Below are 22,594 nucleotides of genomic sequence, written 5' to 3' on the forward strand. Positions count from 1 at the left end.
ACACCAGCAGAGTGAACGGTGACCGGCGTGGTAGTGCCCCGACGTATTGACTTTGGGTGGCTTTAGTTAGGAGGGGATCTGCTACCTGGAAAGACAAGGGGTGAGGGCGCAGGTACAGAGTGAAGCTGAGTGAAGCACCAGTGGGAGCACTGGAGCAAACAGCCAATGAGCACAGGGCAGAGACCGTCCAGTCAAACTGTAGAAAGTTCTCCAAATGTCCCTGCTTCCCCCTGCAGCTCTGTGCTGCGCTCCATTCCGCAGGCTCCTGGCATCAACTGCCGCCACAGGGTCCTCGCATGCCCCAACCACTAGTGCCAGGGCAGGCTGCCCCTGCCCCGGCCTTTCCGCCTCGGACAGACGGATCCTCCACCAGCACAGCCCCCCGCCTCCCACCCGCCCACAGTCACTGCTCCTGCCCCATCCCCCACCCCCAGTGAGGCGGCAATGAGGAGCAGCAGCAGGGAGGAGGCGCACACGTGATGGCAGCCCTCCCTCGCACCCACCACAGAGGAGGTGAGGGGGCTTCCTGGACCTGGGAGGGGCCCTAGCACGTGCAGTGACAGTGGTGCCAGGTGAGTGTGCTGCTGGGGGGGGGCTCCCCCATAGGGTGACCAGATGCCTGATTTTATAGGGACAGTCCCGATTTTGGGGGCTTTTTCTTATACAGGCACCTATTACCCCCCACCCCCGTCCCGAATTTTCACATTTGCTGCCTGGTCATCCTACTCCCCCGGAGCTTACTCTGTGTAAGCTGGAAAGCTTGTCTGTTTCATCAAAGAAGCTGATCCAATGAAAGATCTGACCTCCCCCACCTTGTCTCTCTAAGGGGCACTCGCAATAATTTATAGAATCATAGAACTGCGAGGGACCTCGAGAGGTCATCTAGACCAGTCCCCTGCACTCATGGCAGGACTAAGTATTATCAAGACCATCCCTGACAGGTTTTTATCCAACGTGCTCTTAAAAATCTCCAATGATGGAGATTCCACAAACTCCCCAGGCAATTTATTCCAATGCTTAACCACCCTGACAGTTAGGAAGTTTTTCCTAATGTCCAACCTAAATCTCTCTTGCTGTAATTTAAGCCCATTGCTTCTTGTCCTATCCTCAGAAGTTAAGAACAATTTTTCTGCTCCCCCCTCGTAACAACCTTTTATATACTTGAAAACTGTTATCATGTCCCCTCTCAGTCTTCTCTTTTCCAGGCTAAACAAACCCAATTTTTTCAATCTTCCCTCATAGCTCATGTTTTCTAGACCTTTAATCATTTTTGTTGCTCTTTTCCGGACTCTCTCCAATTTGTTCACATCTTTCCTGAAATGTGGTGCCCAGAACTGGACACAGTACTCCAGTTGAGGCCTAATCAGGGTGGAGTAGAGCAGAAGAATTACTTCTCATGTCTTGCTTCCAACACTCCTGTGAATACATCCCAGAATGATGTTCACTTTTTTTGCAACGGTGTTACACTGTTGACTCATATTATGGCAGGTTCTCGACTCTATTTCATTCTCTTTGTGCCACTCGTGCAGCAGAAGCCTCCCTCAAGTCTCCAGCTAGAGCAGGGCTGGGATAGCTGGTCCTGTGCCCTCCTTTACCCTGTGGTGCAAGGGCCATGTTAGCTATGAGGACAGTGCATGGCTGCAGGTCATTGCCTGATGGTGCAGAGCATCAGGCAGCTGTCCTCCTTCTCTCCCTCCAGGCGGCCGGACCGGCCCACAACATTTTGGCACCAGAGGTGGGGAGCTCAAATGATGCCCCCATGCCCCCTCGCTTGGGCCAAAACTTTGAAAGTCTCAATTCTGCCTTCTTCCTGTTTTTCTCCTCTCATGGTACTGCTCTGCTACCTACCCCAATAAAGGAGAACTAACAACTTAAAATGCCTTGTTCAAAAATTTTAAGTAACACTTAACTTTCAAATGCCTGAACAGCAAATGTAACTTTTCTTGTCTGCATAGTAAACACTGGCATTTTTATCTGTTTGAATAATCAAAGTGGTGCTTTCCAGGCCTTCTTGGTTGCAAAGCTTTGAACTGCTTCCTGCTGAAGGTCCACAGTCTGGGCCAGCTCATGCTCTATTGAGATGGTTGCAAGGCTGACCAGCCTCTCCTGTGTCATTGTGGAGCGTAGACGTGTTTTTATTAACTTCAGCTTGGAGAAGCTGCGTTCTCCACTGGCAACTGTTACAGGAAGTGTTAGAAGTAAGCGCAGAGCAACAAAAGCCTTTGGAAAGAGGGTGGTCATCTTATTTGTGCACATATATTCCAGACCAGCCTTTGGAGCTGATCCTGCTGAAATGTATCTTGAAAGGGCTTCAATTAATCACCTAAATCACTCACATCAATATCACGCGTGTCATCATGTGTCAACACGGTCTCTAGTGCCCTGCATTGCTGATGCAGGTCTTCTTCAGGTATAGTGAGGAGTTTTGGAATATCATACAACGTCCAAAATATACTGCTGTGTTCCTTGAGCTGCATGAAATGTTCTTCAACTGACTGTATTGCACAATCTAGCACCTGGTTAAAGAATTCAACTTTGAATTGTTGTTTGGGGTCTCTTATGGGATTATCCCATGCCTCGTAATCAAAATGTCTTCTTCTTCAGTGACTCTTGTATTCTTGAATGGGTGGGAAAATAGCTTCAGTGTGAAGTTCCTCTGCCAACTTCTGTGCACTCTTCAGAACGTTTTGAAATCCCTCATCTAACCGGTAAGATTGTAGGTATGACTTTGCTTTGTCCAGTTGTTCCATTGCTCCAGATATATCAAGGTCAACACCTTGGAGTCTCTTGCTTACAGCATTTATTTCAAACAGTAAGTCATGCCACAACACTAAGCCACAGAGAAATTTGAAGTTATGTATGTTTCTGGTGATTCCATTTCCTTCTGACACTGTTCTCCCACAAACAGTTCCTGTCATAGCATTATCCTCCATAATGGCAACTATGGCATCATCTATCTTCCCAGTTTGGTGTTTGATAGGCTTTATCGCCTCTACTCGACTTTCCCATCATGTGTCACTTTGTGGTTTCAGTGTCAGAGAGCATGGTCCCAGATGTTGCTTCAAAATTTGCAATCGATGAGTTGATGCAAAGAAAAATACATAGATGCTTTGAATTACATTAAAAAATTCAGCAGCCTCACTAGAAGCTGATGTTGCATCACTGACCACCAAGTTCAATGAATGGGAACTGCATGGGACAAAAAAACCTTGAGGGTTTAACTCTTCGGATCCGTGTCTGCACTCCTCCAGTCTTTCCTCTCATGTTCCCACCATTATTGTATGTAGCCCTGACCTCTCATGTCAGCTATCGCAATTCCCGTATCTTCCAGCTTTTTAAGAAGCACATTTGTCATACCAGCTCCTGGAGTATCATCAATGTCAATAAATTCTAGAAAATGCTCTTTGACAGTCACCATTGCAGGGACATTTTCACTAGGTTCTGTTGTTGTCACAAAACGCACAATTAAAGTCATTTGTTCCGTACGGCTGATGTCAGGTATGCAGTCCAGAATAACAGAGTAATATCTTGCTGACTTCAGATCTGCCACAATCTTCTCTTTGAGACTTTTGTTGCCAGTAACTGTGATATCTCATTTTGAATTGTTTTTCCAAGGTATGTGTGTACATTTCTTGGGTGGTGACTCTTCATAGATGCTCCTGGAGTACAGCATCAAACTCAGCCATCAGCGCCACAATTTTAAGGAAGTTTCCACTATTTGGCACATACAGGTGATCTGAAGTGCCATGCAGTGCTACGTTTTGGGTAGCAAGCATTGTCACAATGACAATGAGCCTTTTCAGAACATTTTGCCAGTAAAGAGACTCTGATGCAATCTTCTCTTGATGCTGATCATCTATGGTGACCTTTAACCTTAGTCTCATCTCAAGCTCTTTCCACCTATGCAATGCTCTCTGGTGATTTGCTGCCTTCTCATGGCATGCCAGATTTCTAGCCAGATTTTTCCTGTCCTTTGTTCCTGTAGAACCCAATGTGGCTGGAACATTAGACTGGAAGAGTTTGCAACAAAAACAGTATGCAGCATTCTGGGTTTCTGAGTACATAAGCCGTGGCCTCTCCACTTTGTCACCATTGGGGATTTCACACCAGTAATATGCTGGATGGAAACTTCTATTTTCACTGTCTTTGGTGAACATGAAGTTTCACTTGCTGTGGCCCATGCAGAACAAGGAAGTCCCTCAGGCTACTGCGCAAGTGGGTCCACAATCCTGGATCATCTAGACTTAAGGAACTAAACTCAGCAGCAGCTGTTTCTTGTGCCTCCACCACACTCTTCTCTGATCTACGCTTTTCTTCAGGAATGTGCTTGGTTACATCCATTTGAGATGGGAGATATGGATGCTGCAGTAGCTGCCAGGTCACCTGCACTCTGACTAACTGGAAGATCAGGCATCTCCTCACCACTCACATCATCACTGGGGCCGGAAGGCTCACGGTGAACATTTGTGTCTATGTATCTCAGGAGAGCTCCTTCCTGCTTAGACAGAAAAGCTTCCTTTGCTTTCTTTCTTTTTCTGAATACTGCCCCAGAGGGGCGTTTTCTTCTTTCACTCATGACTGCTGTTCTGTGCCAGCTATAGTGGCTCTCAACACTCAGTTGAAGGGGACAAATAAGCAGGCTGGTAGCAGGGCCTGAGTGAGGGAAGATATCAGTGTCTTAAGGGCCTAACTGGCTCCTATTATGTCAGGTGACTGCCTGTTCTCCTCAAGCGGGTTCAGGGAAGCAGCAGGAAACAGGAAGCTCCCTAAGAAGCTGGTGGGAATCAGTCCAGGCTCCTGGGGGTGCTGGAGAGGTACATAAGAGGCGCCTCCTCCTCTCTCTCCCTGCAGCTCCTGCTGCTTTCTGTTATTCCCTCTCACCTTTTCTCCTGCCTGCCTGTTACGTCTCTTGTGCCCTCCTTCCTCCGGCACAGCACTCCACCAGCTCTGTGCACCAGACACAATTTTCTACACTCTGGGGCTTAGTGGTGTCCCCCAGAGTCTGGCACCTGAGGCGGCCGGCTCATTTCTCCTCATGGTAAGGCCAGCCCTGCAGGGCGGCCCTGGGCCTTTCTCGGGGCCCTTCTAGAGTCAGAAAAAGCTAGTCAAGCTCCTACCAACACGCGCTAACCATTCCTAGCAATTAACTTATTTGATGAATGCCGCTCGGTTGTCTCTCAGTGGAGTTTATGGTGCTGGTTTTGACCTACAAAGCCTGGGAGCTGGAGAAAACCCTCTCTCCCCCTGCTGCACTACTGCCGCTGAGATCAGACGAGTGGAGGGGCACCACCGTGGCCTTCACCGCTGGGAGAAAGGGTTGCTGGTGGAGCCTTCTCCACAAAGACCCCTTGGCTCCGGAACATTATCCCCAAACCTCTGACCTCCGGAGCATGCTTTCAAACCCGAGGCGGGAACGGTGCTCTGGGTGAAGAGTGATGAGGGATATTTTGCTGCTCTTCTTACTGGCTGGTGTGTTAGTGTATGCTGGTGTGAAACACGTCTGGGTGCCATTCTTCCATGGGCCATATGTTGGTTTGTTGTTAGAGCACCTAGGGCTCATGTACGGGCATTTCTTGTCATTGAAATCAGAAAAACCAACACAAATGCCACAGCCGAGTTAGAAATGGGAAGCCTCCAAGGAGTTCTGATACTGGAGGTACCCGTCTTTGGCTAAGCCAGGGGTAGGCAACCTATGGCACGCATGCCAAAGGCGGCACACGAGCTGATTTTCAGTAGCACTCACACTGCCGGGTCCTGGTCACCGCTCCGGGGGGCTCTGCATTTCAATTTAATTTTAAATGAAGCTTCTTAAACATTTTAAAAACCTTATTTACTTTACAGACAACAATAATTTAGTTAGATATTATAGACTTATAGAAAGAGACCTTCTAAAAATGTTAAAACGTATCATTGGCACGCGAAACCTTAAATCAGAGTGAATAAATGAAGATTTGGCACAGCACTGCTGAAAAGTTGCTGACCCCTGGGCTAAGCTATTAAACCGAAATGTGGTTTGTGCTCTAGAGTGAAATGGAAAGCCCACCCTGCAAGTGTTTGTTCTGTTTTTAAATGAGGAGACAGCTGTCACCCAGGCGCCTGCACTCATGGATTCTTCTGCCCAGACATCAGCACAGATGGGCCTGCGATCACTGTCTCCTGGCCACGTGGCTGCTGGTCCTGCTTGGAGCATGCAGCCCCCCGCTACCCGTATGTAATGAAACACTTTGTAGTGTGCTTGGGTGCCAGATCATGTGCACAGAGCCAGGGAAATGCAAATGGGCGTGGATACCAAGTCACTCTGGCAGCAAGGCGGGAATGGGACAATGCGTTTTAAGGAGTTTGACGCTCGTTTAAACATTTGGCCTTGAAATTCCTCAATGAACTCAAAACGCTCGAGGCTAGAGTCACAACAGGACTTAGGTGCTTAACTGCCACTTTAGGTGCACAAAACCCTGCTCAGCTGCCACCAAACCTGTCGGTGCCCAGACTCACTCGGCACCTACATTTCTGCAGTAAAAGACCTAGGCACCTCTGATCTCACGTGTGGCAGCCCCATGCCCGGTGTCCAGGTGCCTGAGTCCCAGAGCACTGCATGAACTGGCATTCCTCTGTCTAACTCACCTGCACAGCCCAATCCAGCCTGTGGGCTCAGAGCTTGCCCTATAGGTGAGCTTACACTGAAGGGTAGGGGGAGAAGGTGCACCCTCATAACCATTAGCCTAGTGGTTAGAGTACTTGCCTGAGATGGGGGAGTTCCTGGTTCAAGTCCCTGCTCTGCTTGAGAGGACAAGGGGATCTGAACAGGAGTTTCCTACCTCTCAGGTAAGCGTGCTCATCGGTGGGCTACGGGGTATTCTGACACGAGACTCCTTCCAGCTTGCCTGCAGAAGTGTGGATAAATAACTAGAGAAGTCACTGGGAACAGGTGAGTGCTCGAAGCACCAGGCTACGGCATCATGCACGTGATGGTGCTCTCTCTCTGGTCCAATGGTTCTCTGAGGCCAGGCCTGTCTCCCTTAGGGGGCAGGGCCTGTTACACCCCTCTCTGGTCAGCATCTCTCAGGTCAGGTTGGGTGGGTCCCCCTCGAGCGCGCTGGCTTTTGTGGATCCCATTCTAAGGTGCCTCTCCCTCCCTGGTCACTGAACTGGGAGCCCAGGCGCTCAGCTCAGCCTTTGTGACTCCCAGGGTGTTTGGGGGCCCCTAAAGTTAGGTGGTGTGATGCTCAGTGCTGCCATTTCTTTGGGAATCTAGCCCCTGAGGTTCAGACTTTTTAATGGGACAGATTCCAGTGCAAGGGAAGGGGGAAGGCACAGGGACCCCTGCCTCTTTTGCACCCCTTTCCAGGAGGCAGCCAGAATCCTGCTCTTGCCCACCCACAGCACAAGGTGTGAGGTAATGTTACTGTACTAGCAGTGCTGTGCACCAAATGGAGATGTGATAGGAGGAGCTGGGCCACTGCCCCACCCTCTTCCTGCTCATAGACTGAGGCCTGCGCTGGAAGAAGCACATACTGCATCCCTTCAACTAATGAGTGTAGCTCCGGCATGAACCTCCTCACCAACCCACAGGCATTGCACCTGTGTCTGTTATCTGCAGGAAGAATACCTCTAGCAACTGCCACTGCTGCAGAGCACACACACACACACACACACACACACACACACACACACACACACACACACACACACACACACACACACACACACACACACACACACACACACACACACACACACACACACACACACCCCTACCTCTGACTACGGCGGTGGCTTAAATAGCTAGACCATGAAGGGTTATAGCTGCTGGAGAAACAGAAATACCTACATGTTCATTCCTCCCCAGCTGAGCTTATCAAATTGCAGTGGGTGCCGTGTGCAGCACTACAGGAAAAAACATGGACAGATCTGCCTAACACATTTGTGGCATCAGGAGCAATGCTGACCACACCGGCTAAGCTCAGCTCGGACGGGAGCATTACAAGCAGACTGGTTGAACAGTAGGTGCTAGGCCAGTAGCATAGTTCCTGAGGCAGAATAAAGGAAACCTGGCACGTATGTGTTTATAGGTGTGCGTTTGGGAGAGAGTGGGGAAGAGCAGGAGATCATGGAGCTCAGATGGAAAAGTAACATATTTCCCATGCGTTACAATGCAAACATGTATTACACAGATATTGTAGCTAGTTTTTATCATGGTATTTTATACACATGTAATATATTAAATATGTGCTAGACATTTTGTACAGTATAAAGTTGTTATTTATGGAAAATATATAATTTTCCCCACATGGGAAATAGGACAGTGATACAAAGACAAAATTGTGGAAGCAGAAAGCAGGGCTTGGTCTGAAGAACAATAGGTAAGAGCACAGGACCCACCCATGGCAGATTTGTCCAGAAAAGTGGGCTGGAGATGTATGGGGGTTTTTCATATTACAAAAGGTAAATTAATCTTAGGGGAAAATGGAATCATTTTGCAACAGGAATACCTTCCTTTTATAAAAAGCATTGGGGAATTCAAAACCTCTCAAGCAATGCATCAATCAATGGGGATCTGTAAAAAAAAAACAGATCGGAAGGTTTTGTGGATGATCCTAGATTTTTCAGACAAAATGGAAAGAGCGGAAGGGGATGAAAAGCCCAGGATTAGCCAAGAAGCTCATTCGGGGAACCCAGGGAGAAAAACAGAGTCAGAAGTCAGAACTCGTTGGTAGCAGAGCTGCACAGATATTTATTGAATACAAACAATGGCAAACACAGCAGGCTCACAGAGATTTAAGCTTCCTGAGCGAAGTCCAAAATTCACTCTGGGCTATTGTCTTAAGAATACTTTTAGAGGTCCCCGTGGCTTTGAATTGGATATCACTATATCCCCCACCCACCCCACTCCCAATTACTTCTGAGTTAAAAAATAAGACTCAATTTTTTTCTTCTTTCATTAGTAATAAAAATGGCTTGTTTGGACCTTGCCATGTTGGAAAGAATATATTGTGTGTGGGACCAAAGTGGACTCGTGGGTGTATTCATTGGCTCCTGCACATCCTGCTTCCAAAATTACATGGGGTAAACCATGCCACATTCTCTGGACATGGATTCAAGGTTTAAAAGGTGAGCTGGGACAAGCAAAATGAAAAATGGACATTTCAATAGGATAATAGTGAGCAGAGTATTTCAAAGCAAGCACAGCTCTAGCTGGCATCATAAATCATACACTACAGTAAAAGCTGTTAAAATGTCAAAATAAAACATTAAAATAGCTAAGCTAAACTGACACCAGAGACCAAGCCTTCCTCCGAAGTCTCACCAATGGAAACCCCCAAAAGGTAGTTAAAATAATGAACACTATACTTTGAAAACATGGACAGGCCGGGACCATAAATAAAGAGTTCAGGAGCAATATCAGGAGCACAGTATGGAATATATAAAGAAACTGTGTGTGTGTGTGTGTGTGTGTGTGTGTGTGTGTGTGTGTGTGTGTGTGTGTGTGTGTGTGTGTGTGTGTGTGTGTGTGTGTGTTAGTAAAGAAAAAGTATCTATGGAGGTAAAGGGAAGGCGGTAAAAATACAGATTGTACAAGCCGGGTGAAGTGTCATTGGCTGGAGAGGGTCAGGTGATGCAGAATGAAGGAGGATGGGTAGAAATTAGAGTGCGCCCATTCCAGTGACCTCAGACGTCAGCCTAGAATAGACAAAGGGAAAAAGAAAGGGGAAAGGGAAGAGATAAAAACAAACAGCAGGATTAGAAAAGAAAATGAAGATTTTGTGGCATACTCACAAGTCCCCTTTTCCGCTATCTCCTACTCACTCTTCCCTTTCTGCCAGTGCAACCTGCCAGCTAAAGTGTTCATCATCAGCCTGGGAGTGACACCACAGTCAAGACTGCATTTAAAAATGGATTGGGACTCCAGATGGCTGCTTTCCTTGGCACCCCTGCTTTCATTGTTGACCAACATCTCTTTAAAAAGATGCTCAATCTACACAAAGTGCAGTAGAAAAGTGGCCCTTGAGATCTCGTCCAGTGGGGGGAAGGGGGAAAGGAGGTTAAAAAAAAAAAGAGAGAGAGAGGTTGGACTCGGGTGATTTTTAGACATAATTCACATAATGAATTGAGGTTTATGGCACTGTGCATACAAGCCTGATATATATGAGCCTGGGCACATGCAAGACTGATTAGTTGGTGAGGAGGGACCTTGAGCTCACCCAGGCCTGACTGATTGGCTGGGCACACAAAAATCATTTCCTGTCTGGAATTATCAGTGATTATCCTACAGTGCATGAGAACTCATGCACAGATTCTGACAGATAAAATATTTTCCTTCAGCAGCTGCACATGTACTGTCACAAAGGTCTGCACCCCCCACACCTATGAAGCATTACGAACCTTGGAAATGAACACACACAGACTCCATTGTGAAGCACTGAGGGTTGCTACCCGCACAGAACACTTGACATAAGCCCACAATGACATGGAGATGAAAAGTTAAGTCACCTAACAGTACATACCCTCTACTCTTCCTCCGAGGTGCGTACTTTGCCACTATCATATCTCTTGTACAACACAGACCCCACAACCTTAACTCTGCCCCCTGGATACTAGCCTTCCCGCACCCTCTTTTGCACATGACCCTTTGCCAAACTACCCTCTCACAACACAAACAACTACTATGCCCAAAAACCTCCACCCACAACTACTAGTGTTGGGGGGGAAATAATCTGGTAAAGAGTGTGTGTAGAAGGGCATAAGGGGGGGGGCAGAATTAAGGTTGTGCTATGTGGCCTGTGATGTACAGATCCATTAAGTGGCTTAACTTTTCATTTCCTTGCTTTTGTGAGTTTGTGTCAGGTGTAGTGTGTTCGTAGCACCCCTAACTGCGACATAACAAAGGGTTTTATATATTAAATTTCCTTTTGGTCTTTTCACGTTGCCATAGATTTTAAAAAGTTAGGAGGAAATGATTTATTAACAATTTTGCTACATCCCAACTCCATCTCTTTCTCTGTGCTATTCACAGCTGGAATTCAGATTGCCTAATAGTTATTATTAATAACAGCCCCGCCTGCAAAGAAAGGAGAGTTTGTTTAAAGAGGCACTTAAAGTTAAAAGGAAGTTCTATGCCAGCAACTCAGAGATGGTTTTCAAATGTGGCTTTGCAGCTAGGGAAGGACAGACATTTCATATGAGACTCTGGGCAGTGTGCTAGTCTCTGCTCAAGGGAGACCCAGGACTTGACCAACAGAGGTGCTACAGGTCAGAAGGCAGGTGCTGCGGCACAGGGGTTTTGGACAGAAGGGCAGAGGTTGGGACAGGTCAGAATGGAGGTTAGTTGGCACAGCCTCCATTATGGCAAGAACACTCACACAGACCCTGTTTGCACTATACCTGATCTAGCCAGTGCGATCAGTCCCTCGCCTGAATGAGCACCAAAGTCATGAGGTTACTAAGAGAAGAGCACTCCTCGGGGGGGCATTCTTACTGCAGGCTCATCCTGACAGTGTGATGGGGCAGGTGGAGAAACCCGTATCAGAAGGTAAAAAATGTGATGGGTAAATGCTAAAATCCCAGTGACCTCTCATGATTGGCTGGCATGATACAGACTCAGCCCTGTGTGGAAAGATTTGATAGTCAATCTAGCTGTATGAACCCCTTCTGCAACTGGTCCCTTTCTAATGTTAATGTGATGCTTTGTTCAAGGGGCTCGTAAATAGAAAACTATCACATTTCCTGTGAGGTCCGGTCCGCCCTCCCCATCTCACCACCTGTGCATTTATACTCAGACACAAAAAGTCTGACTAAATCCAACCCCCTCCCCTTTTCCTCCTCGAGACTCAGTTACAGCTTGCATTCTGGGATAAACTCAGCCAACCACACCCAATTACAGCCCTCTTAAAAAGCATGTTTTACTCAATGGTCCATACTTGCATGGTCACGTTTGCACAACTAGGCTTTGCTCAGTGCATCCTTGCCCCAGTGAACCATAGACACTGTTATGACTCCAGTTTGGGTCAATGTTGATAGTGAACATTCACCATTAGTTCAGCTACTAATTATCTTAATGAAATCTTCTGTTTCCAATGTATTGCATGTGTGCTATTATTAAAAGAAAATAAACAGGCTGTTTCATTTTTTTATTAATTGGTCTAATTTGTTTGAAAGAGGAAGACATTTCTGAGTCTTGGAAACACATAAAAGAGGCACCTGGGACTTAACATTTAGCATTTGTTGTTCTTTATATTTTTGTCATGTGGCCAAAGGGGCTAAATGAACTGTTTTCAAACTATGCCCTCTCCCCCGGAACAAATAACTTCCCACGCCCTGGCTGAGAACTTGCCATGCTTTTGAGGGAAAATAATATTACAGCCTAATTATAAACTCCTGCCAACAAAGGTACAACTAGAGAGACGTTAACAGTCCCATAACTAGAGCAACACATAAGCTCTGGCCCTGAGTTCTAACACTGAGAAAATGGCTGAGTTGTCATTAGGAAGGTTTTCATGGGAGAAAGGCCCAAATCGATGATATAATATTCCCACTCACTTTGAATATCAACAAACAACAAAATTACCAGTGTGTTCACTTCATGCAGTGCCCTGAAACCTAATGAAATCACTCCCATGAAAGTAATGCTTGGAGTATATGTTACTGTCTGAGTTTTGTATGACTTATTCAATTGGCCTCTCTCTTTACAGGGAAGTCATGAGACTGTGGTGGATGAATGTGGCCTTGATTAGCACATCTCACCTGGCGTTGATGAGGTACTGGGCAAGGCTGATGTTAGCTGGGGTTCCTGTGATGGTAATTTGACGTTCCGATGAGCCTTCTGTGGCATTGGCGATTTTGATCTGCGCTCCCGACATCTGTCGAATTTCATTGATTTTGGTCCCTTGGCGTCCGATTATGCAGCCTATTAGCTAAAAAAAAGTATGGAGGGAATTTCTTAAAGCAGATCCTCAGACAGTAACTTGCAGGATGCAAGCATGATCACACGGTGAAGTTCATAGGGGTTGTCAGACAACTCATCATTTCTGCTAAAGGATGTGAGTGACTTTAATGCTCATGAAGGCAAGAGACTAAAAGCACTGGTTTAAGCCATAGGTAATATGAGCAGTTTCCTGCCCAAAGCTCTGCCATTGTAAGTTCATCCTGACCTGCAATAGCCTGGTGCTATTTCAGTCCTTTGGCTCTCTTGAGCAGAGGCTGCTAGTTGTACTGAGATTATGCCAACTAGTGCTGAGGGCCAAGATATAGACACAGAGCACTGTGTCACCAAACTCATTTTCAGTTGTGTCCTCGGCTGGTTGGAACGTACCAGAGGTGAAAGGCTACCTATCTGCATTGTTATTTTAGTGTGTGGGAGAGTTACGGAGTTTAAAATAATGAGTTCCTGAACTTCTGCCAAATCACCAAAGACATCATCTGCTTCTGCCTTCTCCTTCTTTTAATAACACTTCGAATAACACTTCGAATCAGCACGAACGGGTCTGTCCTGTCCCTGACACCTTCCTGGGTCAGTCTGCCTCTCCACGTTGAGTCAATCTCATGATAAGCAGATCCTAGAGGTCTCGATCTAAACAGGTCTGAAGTGGCCTGAGCTCACAAAGGTGAATGTCGGAGAGAAGGTGGTGGTATTTATTTTTGTGCTAGTGAAAGATAGCAGGTTGACAGCACTAGAGCCTGATGTTCTCTATTCCCAGAGCAGATACATCACAGACATATGCTTCACACGGTTCCTCAGCCCTTTTCTGGAAAGGTCAGCTGTAGGGATGAGAAGGTCGGTCAGGTTTCCATTCCCATGCACTTGATAATGTCTCACATCAGACTGCCCTCAACGGTTAGGTGTTTACAAAAGGAATACCAGTCTACTTATGACAGCAGTGAGATCACAAACTTCCTTTGCATAGGCCCCCAACAGAGAAATGTATCAACTATTTATCAACAGTTTATTAATAGATTTATCAACAGTAATCTATTCTTTCCTCAAAGTAAGAGGAAAGAATAGATAAACAAAGTGAGGGGGGAAACTGAGAACCAGGAAAGTGAGAGGAGGATTTCTGAATGTTGCTGGGTTATTTTTCAAGAAAATCAAAACACTGCCAGAGTGGCTACTTTAAGGTACATGGAAGTAAGGAAAGCATGTCTATCTCCAGCGCTTCACCCCTGTGTTCAAAGCAGTCAAAGAGAGCTAACTAAATGTGGGCCTGAGAAGCGGTGGTGAGGTATGCTAAGAAGATTTGCAGTGACCTGTTCACATTAAATATTCAGTTTTTCTGCCTTTCATCAATGACAAAACTAGGAAACTCAAAATGGTGACACTTTACTTAAGCTCTGCTCACAATCCTGCAGTACCTGAATTTCATTGTTTCAGTGCTGAACATTTTAGCAGAAACAGTTAACAGATGCACTAAAGATTCATATATCCCTTCATGCGTCAACCACTATTCCAGAAGATGTGTCTATGCCGATGACGGGTTCTGCTTGATAACGATCCAAAGCAGTACACATGTTCGTTTTCATAATCTGAGTCAGATGCCACCAGCAGACGGTTGATTTTCTTTTTTGGTGGTTCAGGTTCTGTAGTTTCTGCATCAGAGTGTTGCTCCTTTAAGACTTCTGAAAGCACGCTTCACACCTCATCCCTCTCAGATTTTGGAAGGCACTTCAGATTCTTAAACCTTAGGTAAAGTGCTGTAGCTATTTTTAGAACTCTCACATTGGTATCTTCTTTGAGTTTTGTCAAATCTACAGTGAAAGTTCTTGAAACGAACATGTATTGGGCCATCATCTGAGACCACTATAACATGAAATATAGGGCCGAATGCAGGTAAAACAGAGCAGAAGACATACAATTCTCCCCCAAGAAGTTCAGTCACAAATTTAATTAATGCATTTTTTTTTAGTGAGCATCATCAGCATGGAAGCATGTCCTCTGGAATGGTGGTCAAAGCATGAAGGGGCATAGGAATGTTTAGCATATCTGGCATGTAAATAACTTGCAATGCCGGCTACAAAAGTGCCATGCAAATGCCTGTTCTCACTTTCAGGTGACATTGTAAATAAGAAGCCAGTAGCAGGGAGGAGAGATAGTGCAGTGGTTTAAGCATTGGCTTGCTAAATCCACAGCTGTGAGCTCAATCCTTGAGGGGGCTGTCTGGGGATTGGTCCTGCTTTGAGCAGGGGGTTAGACTAGATGGTCTCCTGAGGTCCCTTCCAACCCTGATATTCTATGATTATCTCCTGTAAACATAAACAAGCTTGTTTGTTTAAGTGATTGGAGTAGCCTTGTAGGCACTAAAAGTTTTACATTGTTTCATTTCTGAGTGCAGTTACATAACAAAAAACAACTCTACATCTGTAAGTTGCACGTTCATGACGAAGTGATTGCACTACAGTACTTGTATGAGGCAAATTGAAAAATACTGTTTCTTTTGTTTATCATTTTTACAGTGCAAATAATAATAGTAAGTGGGCACTGTAGACTTTGTATTCTGTGTTGAATACAGAATTGAAATCAATATATTTGAAAATGTAGAAAAAATCTAAAAATATTTAATAAATTTCAATTGGTGTCCTATTGTTTAATGGTGCAACTACTTTTTTGGAGTTAATTACGTGAGTTAACTGTGATTAACAGACAGCCCTAATATTCATATTTAGGAAGTTAACCTTACAACCATGAGGACTGAACACTTTTTAAAGCTGAAGTGCTGGTACAGTATTTCACTATGTCTCAGCTCCACCTGAACTCTGAATGCAAACACTGAATCATTCATTGACAGCAAAGTTAATTCTAGCCTGCAGGTAGTTCACTGTGCCTGCAGGAAGGGAGATCAGCAGTTGAGGTATCGGTTGCACGGCTTTCCACAGAATGAAAGGATTTTCCTTACAATATAACCCCACCTTGGCATTTTGATCTAGTCCTGTATAAATAATCCAGTACTGGATGCAAATACCAGCTCAACCACAAAGTTCTGAACACAAAGCTTCGATGTGTTATGATGCAGCTTGGAATTTGCAGTATTTGAAGAAAAATGCAAATATCCCCCTCATAGTCACCTGGGAGTGCAGGGTCTGGCTCATTTCCAGCTGAATGGCACTAATACATTTCTCACTAACACCACCCCCATTTTTTTCCTATTGGAAATTTGTTCTCAAATTCAGAGTCAATTGCCTCAGGTGTAGAGTCCAGTAAGTTCAGAAGTAAGAGACGTCCCCTGTTACTGGGTGGATACGCTGCTGTTCTAAATGTTATCAGTTCTCAGGCCAGGAGTATTTGCTCAAAGCACGTTCAACCCCGGAGCCTCTTCAGGACCAACACCAATAATCGTGCTGAAGATGTTGATAGTGTGTATATTGGCTTGGTAAAATGAGTCTTGATCAATTAATGATGGAACAAAGTTCTCCCACCTCATTCCAGTTAGGACCTGAAGTTAGAATTGAATAGAGCTCCTGGATTTTATCCACGCACAGTTTCCCTCCGTACCCAGCCAAGCTGAAACTGCTCAGCAGAGTCATACAGTTAGAAGAAAACAGGTAGGTCACTTACCACTGGAGTCCTTTCCCCTCCTCAGGAGGATCCTTAGGACAAGTGTCCCACCAGGAGGTGAGGTGACACATTTCCAGTAGTTCTCAATAATAACTCCTACCCCCTTTCCCCAATTTCCTCTCTCTCTCACTCTGTCTGTATGGGGATCAGAAACAGACTGTGATACTGAGCAACCCAATAGACTCTCCAATACAATTCTCAAGAAATATTACTTACAGAGCCTCAGCTAGTGTAAACTGACCTAGCTTCATTGATTTCAACAGGACTTAAGCACAAGCTGAAAGTTAAGCTGGAGCTTATGTCCTTTGCTGACTTGGGGTCAAAGTAGACAACAAAGTTGTTATAGGGAAACTTATCTATTTAAAAATATGCCTATCTTAAAGATTAAGAAATCAGATTTTACCTTATACCAAATTTTAAGACTCAATTTTCCAAATGGGCCCAACGAGGGCCTCTAAGATTTGCACTCCCTGCAGAGGTGAAAGTGGGCTGGTACGGGCCGGTACGGCGTACCAGTAAGAAGTACCCACTGGTAAAGCCAGGGCAGCGCTTTAACGTCACTGCCCCTTTTGCCCCTCCCCCCTTCTACAAGGCTACTCCTAATGTCACATGCAGTATGATTCCAGCAAACCAACATGGAAACCTGGGAATAAGATATGTTAGTCTACTGGGCAGACAACTCTCTAACTCAGGGGTGGGCAAACTTTTTGGCCTGAGGGCCACATCTGGGTATGGAAATTGTATGGTGGGCCATAAATGCTCATGAAATTGGGGTTGGGGTGCAGGAGCAGGTGAGGGGGAGGACTCCAGCTGGAGGTGCAGGCTCTGGGGTGGGGCTAAGGATGCAGGATTTGGGTATAGGGGGGTCCTTCAGGCTGGGACCAAGGAGTTCGGAGGGTGGGAGGGAGATCAGGGCTGGAGCAGGGGATTGGGGCACGGGGGAGGTTGAGCTCTGGGTGGGGGTGCGGGCCTTGGGGTGAGGCCAGAAATGAGGAGTTCAGGGTGTGGGAGGGGACTCTGGACTGGGGCAGAGGGTTAGGGTGTGGGACTAGGATCATGGCTGGGGCAGGAGGTTGAGGCATGGGAGGAGGTCAGGGGTGCAGGCTCCAGGCGGCGCTTACATGTTGCAGCTCCTGGGAACAGCGACATGTCCCTGCTTCAGCTCCTATGTGGAGGTGTGGCCAGGCTGTTCTGCACACTGCTCCATTAGCAGGTGCCGCCCCTGCAGTTCCCATTAGCTGCAGTTCCCAGCCACTTTAAGCCACCGCCACAGTCAGGTGTGTGTTTTAATATGGCTAAATGTAAATGTGTAAATCTAGGAACAAAGAATGTAGGACACACTTACAGGATGAGAGACTATCCTGGGAAGCAGAGACTCTGAAAAGGATATGGGGGTCATGATAGATAATCAGCTGAACATGAGCTTCCAATGTGATGCTGTGACCAAAAGGACTAATGCAATCCTTGGATGCATAAACAGGGGACTCTCGAGTAGGAGTAGAGAGGATACTTTACCTCTGTATTGGCACTGGGGCAACCACTGCTGCCATACTGTGTCCCGTTCTGGTGCCCACAATTCAACAAGGCTGATGATAAATTGGAGCGGATTTAGAGAAGAGCCACAAGAATGATGAAAATTTAAGAAACCTTCCTTGTAGTGACAAATTTCAGGAGCTCAATCTAGTTAGCTTAACAAAGAGAAGGTTAAGGGGTGACTTGATGACAGTCTACAAGTATCTACACGGGGGGAAATATTTAATAATGGGCTCTTCAATCTAGCAGAGAAAAGGTCTAACACGATCCAATGGCTGGAAGCTGAAACCAGACAAATTCAGACTGCAAATAAAGCACAAAGTTTTGACTGAGGGTAATTAACCATTGGAACAACTTACCAAGGATCGTGGTGGATTCTCTGTCACAGGCCATTTTAAATTATAGTTAATCCCTTTCCAGATCTTCTTACAATAAATTAAACATATTGAACTGGCACTCAGCAGAGAGAACAAGGATTGAGTGGGCAGCTACATCACAGAGGTCCACATGGCCAAGGCGCATGGGTGGGACAATGGAAAGAGTCAACTCCTGATGTACTGGTCATGAAATATTAGACGACTTCATTCTCTAGAGCTGTCAACCAGGCATATTTCATGAGCATTAAATTCACTTTAAAGAAAAGACATAGTCATAGATTTTAAACTAGCAAAGACAAAAAAAAAGGGTAGAGCCAGATTGACCCATTCTTAACGTTCTTTGTTTTTTTCTGTGCATTAAGTCTAGTAATCATATTGAATGCTTTGACACACCACTGTCAAACCACATGGCTGGGCTCAATGAACTGGCTGCTATAAAGCTATGTAACTGATTTATTTGTAGCTTTCATATATATCCTGGTACAGAGAGCGGTCAAAGGTGCTATACTCACATCATTGGGAATGGTGAGTTCATGAGTACTGGCCGGGGGACTGGCATCCAAACCTGAGCATATGCAAGGGAAAATGATTATAGCTTGCAGAGAAAACGCTGTGTATTGCCTGGTATTTTACCAAAACAGCAGACACTACAAATGTTCCATACTCCTTCAGGGTCAGGAGGGTAAGCGGACAACACATTCTGGTATAATGACAAGGAACAAAAGTACTAACAACACTCCTGCAACTGGTTACCACTGTTCTTCTGGGACCCCGAAACCTCCGAGTTGGTTCTCATTAGGAGGTTCACAGCTTCCCGTCTAAAAGCCAGTGACTGTAGGTGCCTTCCCATCACTTTGTCTTCCTTCCAAGAAACAAGGAGGAAGAGCTCCGTGCTACTGCCAGCTGGTCCATGCTTCCTTTCCTTTATTTTAACACTCGAACAATCCCTAGATTACTGTAAACCACTGTGCAAAATGACAGACCCACCTGGGAAATGCTGAAATAGATTAAGCAAGCAACGTTCTGTATTGCTTGAAGTCTGCCAATGAGAAATAAGAGATGCATTTTGTGTGGGGAAGTCTGTAAGTAAGTACTGGATAGTGAGAAATCACATGGCCCATAGCATATTAGAGGTAGTAAATGCCTTGTAGGATGAATGCTTTATCATCATGGTGATGACATCAAGGGGTAAGTAGTATATACACTACAAACCTCTCTGATCACATGATACAGCAGAATATGTGTAAGGAAACAGTCATGGAGAGGAGGTACAACATAGATCAAGAATGGTCTTTGTTAGGACATGTGGCAGAGCTACATCACATGATATCATATTTCTGCATGTCCTTCTGGCAGCAGTGCTCACCAGTGGTTTACGAATGATACTGAAAGTGGAATACTGTGTCACAATGCATCAGATAGTACAGGCTGAGAGTGGAAGTTCTTCATGTGTACTCGTCTGTGTTCTGCAATGCAACTCTGGGAGTCCAAGCACCACAGATTTACACTCATCAATGAATCAAAGACACAAAATATGAAACATGAACTGACTAACTGAATTCAATACCCATTGTACTCTTCCACCATAGGAAAAGCAAGACATCCAGTTTTAAAGCCTGCATCATTGTTTAACCAGATAGAAACACGCAGTATCTAGTGATCGATATGTCTAGAGACATATTTCCTTTCAGTTTCCCTAAAGAGATAAAGAACACTTCCATTAAGATGGAAAGTGGAGGAGTCAGAGGACAAATCTCTGCAGCTTGAAATGTAATCAATCAGCATTTCCTAATGTTCTCAGTACAGGACCAAGCATATGTCACCAGTAGTTTCTCTAAATAAACATCTTCACTCATTGCTTAAATAGTGACATTCATATCCCTATTGGCAGCACTGGGAGAGTGAAGCTTTCCGGTAGCCAATGTGAATTTAGTTACTCACAAAAACTTTAATCATTATATAGAATAAACTACCAGAGAAGAAATTTAAGGCAAAGAATATAAATGAGTTCAAGAGACACCAAGATTTGTGTCTGGAGAAATAGGGGATTAAGAGCGTGAAGAAAAAGCACACGGAATATAGGATTAAAATGAAACAAAAGAACAGGCAGGTATGTTGAGGCCAGATGGCTTTCACTGTTGCTAAACTGCCTCTTGTTTTATCATTTCTCCCAATTAACAGCGATTAATCCAATTACTTACAGTGTCACTATGAAAAAACACAGCAGCATTATTGAACTCTATCATGCAAGTCACAAAATGAAATTACCCCAGAATTGCTGCTGCATGTCCTGTGGTATTTTGAAGTTGCTCCAAAAGGAATATATAAACAATACAAGTAATGATCTAGCATCGCTATCCTTCAGTTCCACCAACGTTTTCTGTACTGCTAAAGAGAATTCCCCATCTAATTTTGCTGATAACAACAGAGTACATTTAGAAAAGGAATGAACCAATCATAGATGCTGGAACTAAGGGTCTGGGGGGGGGGTGTTGCCACACCACACCACCTGGCTTGAAGTGGTTTCCATTATATCCAGGGTTTACAGTTTGGTTCAATGTCTCTCAGCACCCCCACTATACAAATTGTTCCACCACCCCTGGAACCAACAAGCTACATTTCTGTTGTTATCATTGTGTTTTAAGAATTCAAAACAGAACAACCATAGTTTACAATATTAAGTCCATAACAAAAATTGATGTTGCATTAATAATACAATGAAGAGTGAATATATGGAAAATTTCTTAAAAGAAATGTGATGTGTTGCCATTTTCCTTAGCATGCCAGAGTTGACATGATGCAAAGTACTTCTCACCAAGACTGAAATCTATGAACATATTGGAAAATAAAGCTTTACGTTTAAATAAGCATTTCGGAGACTACTCCTGGAAATAACTCTGTCAAATTGCTTTGCTTTGCTAGAAGATATAGCACTTCCCATATATTACTGAATTTAGCCCCACGACCACCCCAGGAGGCCAGGTAAGTGTTGTACCCATCCCCCAGAAGAAGAAACTGAAGGAAGGGTAAGGCCACAATTTTCAAACTTGGCTGCTCGAGGTTAGATACCAAAGGGTCCAGATTTTCAGAACTGATGAGCTCTCACTAGTCCCAGAAATTTCCAAGGGATTTGTTAAGAACCTCTCAGAATCTGGGCACTTATTTAAATATCTAACTATAGATTTAGTTGCCTAATCTTAGGCCCCCAAGTTTGAGTATTTTGGCTGAACTGAAATGACTAGTCTAAGGACACGAGACGGGAGGGGCAGAGCTGGGAGTACAAGCCAGGTCTTCCAATTGCCAATCACATGCCTTACCACAGGAACACCCATCCTGCCATGCAGCCCTCTGTTGTGGGCACAAAGCAGCATTAGCCCTTGGCTGGGACACCAGTGCAAGAGACTGTCACCACGAGCTCTCCCCTGGGTTTAATGTTGGTTTTACAGCAGAGTAAGGACTTTACTGGTCAGCAGTAGGCTCCTAAATGCCAAGACTTAGTGAAAAGCACTTCTCACCAGGCAGGCTTGCAGAGTACCCCACTCACTGAAATAGATGCAGCCTTCTTTTATAATACTCCATATTGTCACTAATACTCCCTTTCTGGGTTAACAAATCCACCCCCGCAGTGTTAATGGGAAGGGCAAATCATAGAGGCAAAATAATAGCTGATCCAACCAATACTCAAATGGGACTGGAGCCTCTGCTCAAGTCTGAACAAATTCCCTCCTCTCCACCATTCCATCTCCCCCTTGCTCCCAGTTCTGATCCAATCCTGACCCCATGGATCCCTCTTCACAATGCCTATCTAGAACCTACTCCTCATTCACTCTGATGCTCTACATCCTCTCCACACTGAACATTGTACGGTCCAGTAGGTCTTCTGGCTTCCTTGCTAGGTGCCACCCTAACCATCACATCCCATGGGCTGGAGTCTGGGTTGTCCCTGTTACTTGCACCTTAGAGTGCACCACACAGCAGTGATGGAAAATCCCAGAGTGCATGACCTTGAACTCTCTCGGGGTTCTCACATGCATTATGAGGTTCAATTTAGTAACCGTTGGAATTCCACAGGAGACATTTTCTAAATCGATATGTTACACAGTTACAAAATGTATAGTGGGGGCGAGGCGAGGGGATGCTATGT

At 45.2% G+C, this 22,594-nt stretch overlaps 1 protein-coding gene across 5 annotated transcripts in view; it reads right to left on the reverse strand.

Annotated features, from left to right (window-relative positions):
* Positions 1-9,344: 9,344 nt before the first annotated feature.
* PCBP3 (poly(rC) binding protein 3) overlaps positions 9,345-22,594 on the reverse strand; it is a 119,969-nt gene continuing 106,719 nt past the window's right edge. For all 5 annotated transcript variants that reach the window (XM_039495732.1, XM_039495731.1, XM_039495729.1 and 2 more), the window contains 3 exons: positions 18,963-19,015; positions 12,739-12,908; positions 9,345-9,678 (listed from right to left, as the gene is read on the reverse strand). In XM_039495732.1, coding sequence (XP_039351666.1) covers positions 9,642-9,678; positions 12,739-12,908; positions 18,963-19,015 — 260 coding nt within the window. In that variant the 3' untranslated portion in view covers positions 9,345-9,641. The remainder of the gene's footprint in view (positions 9,679-12,738; positions 12,909-18,962; positions 19,016-22,594) is intronic.

Source organism: Mauremys reevesii, linkage group 11 (genome assembly GCF_016161935.1).
Source record: "Mauremys reevesii isolate NIE-2019 linkage group 11, ASM1616193v1, whole genome shotgun sequence".
Classification (NCBI taxonomy): Eukaryota; Metazoa; Chordata; order Testudines; family Geoemydidae; genus Mauremys; species Mauremys reevesii.